Source organism: Echinops telfairi, unplaced genomic scaffold (genome assembly GCF_000313985.2).
Source record: "Echinops telfairi isolate 266 unplaced genomic scaffold, ASM31398v2 ScPeMD7_7417;HRSCAF=8455, whole genome shotgun sequence".
In the NCBI taxonomy this organism is placed as follows: Eukaryota; Metazoa; Chordata; class Mammalia; order Afrosoricida; family Tenrecidae; genus Echinops; species Echinops telfairi.
In genome coordinates this window covers 217,264-223,263 of record NW_022111317.1, presented here as the reverse complement: position 1 = coordinate 223,263, position 6,000 = coordinate 217,264, and the positions used below count along the sequence as shown (strand labels likewise).

At 59.6% G+C, this 6,000-nt stretch overlaps 1 protein-coding gene across 1 annotated transcript in view; it reads right to left on the bottom strand.

The window, feature by feature from the left end:
* The window catches only part of KCNQ1 (potassium voltage-gated channel subfamily Q member 1), a gene marked incomplete at its 5' end in the record, with an annotated part of 184,923 nt that overhangs the window by 52,379 nt on the left and 126,544 nt on the right, over positions 1–6,000 (bottom strand). Inside the window, 4 exons of the mRNA XM_004713756.2 lie at positions 721–782; positions 1,370–1,416; positions 1,824–1,918; positions 2,171–2,246. Of these exons, the coding sequence (XP_004713813.1) occupies positions 721–782; positions 1,370–1,416; positions 1,824–1,918; positions 2,171–2,246 (280 nt within the window). The remainder of the gene's footprint in view (positions 1–720; positions 783–1,369; positions 1,417–1,823; positions 1,919–2,170; positions 2,247–6,000) is intronic.

Here is a 6,000-nt window from a genome sequence, read left to right as displayed (position 1 = left end):
GGGCCAACTGATCCAAGGGCAGTCAGAGCACACAGTATCCTGACCCCTTCCCGCCCGCCCACAGGCAGCAAGGATGGATACAGGCCAGAGCCCGGCGTTACCAAGGCAACCCTTACGCAGCCACACTCAGGGGCCCAACTGAATCCCTCTATTTTTAGCCTCTCCACGACTTCCAGATAAACGGTGTAGACAGACTCGCTGTTGAGCGAGATAACACCCTCTCCAGACCACGGAACTTCAAAGGCAGCAGAGCAGTCCCACCAGCCTCGCAAAGGCTCCTGGGGAGATGCTGGGAAGGGGTCCTGGGAGGAAGGCCGGCAGGGCAGGCAGAGCAGGGGAGGGGGGAGGGGCACAATACACAGCCTAAGCCCAGAGAACCAGGTGCTACAGAGCCTGTACCCCATGTGGCTCCCAGCAGCTGAGGGGCAACCCACCCAGTTCACCCCTGAGCAGACCCCAGCCATGTTGGGTCCCCAGCCATGTCAGGTCTGGAACCAGCAGAAAACCCTTGCTTCCTCCTTCCCATGAGTCTTCCCCAAAGATGGGGGTCTCCTGGTGTGGGTGAAGGTCCAACAGCACAGGGTGGGGCCAGGACCCAGGTGGTCTCATATCCCACATTGGCACAGTGGGGGACATTGGCCTGAGGATGACCTTACCACAGCCCTGCCATGCTACCAGCGCCCACTTCCCTGAGGGCACAGGCTGGTCACACAAACCTACCTTGTCTTCCATCCGGTTCAGGCGGGCACCGATGGTATTATTACCACGATCTTTGTTCTTTTCTGAGGGGCAAAGCACTGAACTCAGGGGTCTGTGTGCTGGCAGGGAGGGCCGGGACTTCTGAGAGTTCCTCCAATGGGGACCGGGGCCCACCCTGCCCAGGAAACCATCTGCAACAGTGCCTGCTTCCTGATCAACAAATTTACTATGATTTTGCCTCCCAAGGCAGCATTGGCCTTCCAGAGTCCTGGGAACACCTGTTGCATCCGCAGCTCCTGTTGTGGGATGCCACTGTTCCACTTGTATTTGGGTGGGGCAGCTCTAAGGACTGGGCCTGGGCCCTGTCCTGCCCTGATGTGACTCACAGACCCAGGTCCAGAGCTGGAGAGTTAGGCACTTGACCCTGTCATCTACCCATTGCTGGCTGCCCTCCCCCGTGCCCCACCTTTTCTGAGGAGCTAGGGTCTGAACAGAGCACCCCAGGCCCTAATCTCAGGTACCATACCTGAGGGATCTTCATCAAACTTGTCCCCCTCTTAAAGCCTATTTGAGCCTCTGGCCCAGGGTGGGGTGGTGTCCTGGTCTGGCTCACTCTGGGCCCCTCAGGGATGGGTGCAGACAGACTCCGGGGTGAGGGTGGGAGACGCACCTGAGACGGAGATAAAGAAGGAGGGCTTCCCGATGGACTGGTCCAGCCTGCAGGGGGGGAAACGGACTCAGCCACCAGGCACCAGGGCTGCTCATGCTGCCCAGACTGGGCTGGGCCAAGAAGGACAGGGTGGGAGAAGCTCCAAGACAAGGGGACTTCCCCCCTGGGGTCCAGGCTCTCCGAGGCAAGGGGCTCAAAGGGCTGAGACTTCCCTGAGATGGGGATCTGAGGGGCCTGCTCCGATCGACAGCTGTTCTGGGGGGCGGTCTCAGGAGGACAAACTGGACTCAGGAAGGGGAGGATACACACAGGAATCCTTCCCCCCACTCACCCTTGACCTATGATGGTGACACCCTTGTGACCCCATACTCTTGCCTCCCATGCCCTGCACCAGACCCACGAGTGTCACACTCCTCCCCTCGCTCTGCCCCCCAGTGCCCGCACCCCTGCGCACCTTCTCTGCAGCTCCTTAATGCGCACCATGAGGTTGAGGTGGCCCTGAGAATACTGCTCAATGACGTCACGCACGTCGTATGGCTTCCGAGCTTGCTGCGGGCAGAGAGACGGTCAGCCGCCCCCCAGCAGAGGGGGTGCCGCCTGGGACAGAGAGATGGTCAGCCGCCCCCCAGTAGAGAAGATGCTGCCTAGGGGCTGAGTGCTCACGGCCACTCTCAGGGCACAGTGGCAGGTCTGACCCCCCACCCTACGCCCCCGCCACACCCCAGTGCGGAACAACACAAGTGTGAGCCCGGAACGCCCCACAGAAGACCCATACCCGGCGAGGGCGGTGCTCACACCCACCTGGAATTTCTTCTTGGCCACAAAGTACTGCATGCGTCGGATGACCTTGATGGTGACCCGGTGATGCTCTCGGAGCCTGTGTGGGGAGAGGGGGCATGAGTGGCCCTCGGAGCTGGTCACCCTGTGTTACAGTCCTTCCCCTGGGCCCAGGCATGTGTGGCGGGACCCTTCAGGAACAAGACAAAGGGCATGCGTGGTCCCAAGGTCCTCGAGCAGACCCCGGCAGGGGCCAGGAGAGGCCAGGGGCCAGAGGCTTTCATTAGGCAACTGCTCAGTGGCCAGCACAGACCCACTTCCAGGAGTGGGACCCCAGAAAGAAGGGGAGCCACATGAGACCAGCCCCACATCAGAGTCTGAGTCTGCCCCCAGTATCAGGGCGACGGCCGGGTGGGGGAACAGAGGCTGACCAGGGACACAGGTGGCCAGGGCTCAAGCGGAGAAGCTCTTGGTCAACAGGACCTGTTCTCCATGCGGTCTCCCCTGGAAGTTCCCAGCCTCTTGGCCCACAGCCGTGTGGGTGAGTCTGAGCTAGCCGGCTGGAGGGACCCCATGGAGGGGACCTGTAGCACCGCAACCACGGGCCAGCACTGACCACATGGCCTGTGGTTGAGGCCACTGTTCACCCCCCTGCCCCAGGGAGCCACCCGATGACCACAGCTGCAGCAGTGACCCCCACCAAAGCCAGCGGAACAACCGCCCGGCTGAGCCAAGACCAAATGGCTGACTCACAGGACCCTGCCCGCCCCTGCTCTCCGCCCGCCCCTTCCACTGTGGTGCAACAGGTGTAGCAGTACGTCCTCAGCCACTTCAACCCGGCCCCGAAAGGGTGAGCAAGGAGAATGGCTGTCTGTTTCAGCCGCCCAAGGTAGGACTGGTTGGCGGCGTGGGAGGGGGACGAGGACGTGGGCGCCTGCACCAGTCTTCACAAATACGCCACTGGCTTTGGGACCAGGCGTCGGCACAGGCTGGGAGAACCGCGAAGGCATGGCCCCTGGAGGCTGGACGCCGAGCCTGACGCTTCCTACTGCGAAGGCCTGAGGCGTCTCGGTATCTCAGAGGGGTGAGTAAGTTTTGGCGCTGGGAGAATGGAAGCTGTGATGAGCAGCGTACAGACAGCGCAGGGCAAACAGTGGGTCCCTGTCTGCCCTGACCCCTGTGCCCTTTTAGGAACGATCCAAGTGGGATCAAATTGACGACGGCAATTCCAAAGATTGGCCGGGAACCCGAAGGGGGCGGCGGGGAGGATTGACTCAGAGAAGCGGGAAAGAATGGTGGTAGACCTTGAAGTATGCCGTCGGGGCCACGGGACTGCCCGTGGGGGGACTGGGGAGTGAGCGTGGGGTTTTGATGCCCCCTGAGCTGGGGCCTTGAGAAACCTTGAAGCTCCCGGTTCTGCCTTAAGAAGTTAGAAAGACACCAAATTAACCCCCAAGAAGGTAGACCAAAGGAGATGACAGAGGCAGGAGCCTGGTCCCGGACACGCATGCCCAAACCACCCAGCTCAACCAGCGAAGCCCACCCACGCTTGGTTCCCCTTCAGCAAGTCTGATACGAGCAGCGGCGCCGAGCCCAGACACAGGGAAACACTGGCTCTGAGGACGTGGCGAACGATATGGATCTCGGGAGAGATTTCCACACAGGGTGGCAAATGCTTTCAAAACACAGCAGGAGAAGAAATAGAAAAGCCTCGATTGCCCGACAGCTACTGCCACCATGCTGTCAGGGCCTCCTAGTTGGCCCTGACCTATAGCAACCATGTGGACAACAGCAGTGCACACTGCCCAGTCCCGCCCAGCCTCACCATTGTCCCTGTCCCTGCGCCCATTGTTGCAGCCACTGTGAAAGAGAGAGGTCAATTAAAGATCTCTCGTGGATCGCTATTAAGTTAGCGACATCTACATGAGTCATGAATGTCACACCCAGCAAACTCGGATGGTGGCTGGTGCAATCCTTCTAAACCTTCCAGGAAGCAAGCGATAACACACCTTTTAAGCAAATCCTTTTAAGAGATGGGGGGGGGGGCAGGGCGGCAGGCATTCTTTCACTTATTTTAAGGGGAAGCACAACTTTGGCATCACAACCTGCCGAGGGTACTGGGAGAGAGGAGAATCGCAGGCCCGCCCCTCTCACGGCCCAGCTGCCAACGCAGCTGAACTGCAGACGGAATCCCGCGATCCACAGACAGACCCGTGAGCCAGTGCCGCTCAATCCAGTCAAGCACCCTGAGCCTAACATTCGAAAACCAATCAGCCAGATTCACCACATCAAGAGAATCAGAGAGAGAAAACATATCATCAACTCAAAAGATGCAGAAAGGCATCCGATAAAACCCAAGTCCCACTCCTAATTAAAAACACAACTCATAGCAAGCCAGGAATAGAAGGAGCCTCCGTTGATGTAAACCCAGACAGAGCAGTCCGGAACTGACAGCGTGCTTAGAGAAGGCGAGGTACCCCGAGAAAGGTAACAGACAATGGGGGTTGACACGCGTCCCACGCACCCTGCGCTGAGAACCACGCCCGCGTGTCATGGTCAGGGTGAGGACCCGGAAATCAGAGGGTTCTTGCTGTTGTTGGTGGTGTTAGGGCCTGCCACGTCCGCTCTGACCAAAGTGACCCATGCACACAGGGTGACACCTCGCCTGGTCCTGGGCCGTCCTTACAAGCCTCCCCCTGCCTGAGCCCGTGGTGGCGCCCACTGTGTCCGTCCACCTCCTCGAGGGCCTCCCTCTGTCCCGCTGCCCCTCCGTTTTAGCAAGCACGGTGTCCTTCTCCGGGGCCTGGACGCTCCTGACAACACGTCCAAGGTACGTGAGACCAAGTCTCGCCATCCTGGTCTCTACGGAGCGCTCGGCCCACCCTTCTTCAGACACAGAAGGAAGGTTTGGGAAAGACCCTCTTCCTTGGGCACCATGCGTTGGCTCTGCGGCTCTGCTGCCCCCGAAATGCGGCACGGTGACAGTTCTTCTTGGTGCCGAGACCCTACACTCTCTCCAGCTCCTTGCACCACTCGATACCAGCCCCGGAGAAGTTCCGACGCAGGCTTGGATTTTCCTTCAGTTCTCGAAGCTGATCCTGAATTCTGCAGGAAAACACACCGGGTCAAGAACAGCCCAGGGAGGTGGAGGAGTCACGCTGCCAGAACTGGAGGCTGGCAGGGCGTGAGTGCTGAGCACTGTGGTAGACGCGCGCGGCCAGTGACGTGACAAGGCCACAGTCCTGGTGCACCAACATCCTGGGGACCACCTCAGTGGGGTGGGCGTGGGGGGAAGTCCTTATAATAAAGGTCCTAGAATGACCGAAGACCCCGGTGATCAACAGGGACCCCAAATCCATGTAGCAGCCACCACAGTGCCCGTCACACGCCAGTTCCCAGAACAAATCCACACCAGCTCACGGGCCTCAACAGGAAGGCCGGACGGCATCTTTATGACCTAGGACACCAAACCCGGGCCAACTCACTGCCGTCCAGTTGGCTCCAGCGCCTGGTGACCCTGTAAGGGATTTCTCCAATGTCTGCCACACAAGGCTGCTTCAGAGCGTGCGAAAGGGCAGGGAGGTGACTGTGGGGGCTAAGGCAGGCTGGACCCAAACCACAGTCTTTTCGGTCACCTTCTCTGGGTGAGAGAGTTGGATGGTGAAGAAGGAAGGCGGACGGATCGAAGCTTCTGAACGATGTGCTGGACCAGAATACAGAAAGGGCCACGGGTGGCCAAGAAAACCAACCATCTGTCTCAGATGAAGTCCAGCCAGCACGCTCTGTGTGGGCAGGGTTGGTGAGACCTGGTCTCGCGCACTTCGGACCTGCTGTCAGGGGAGACCGGAGAAGGG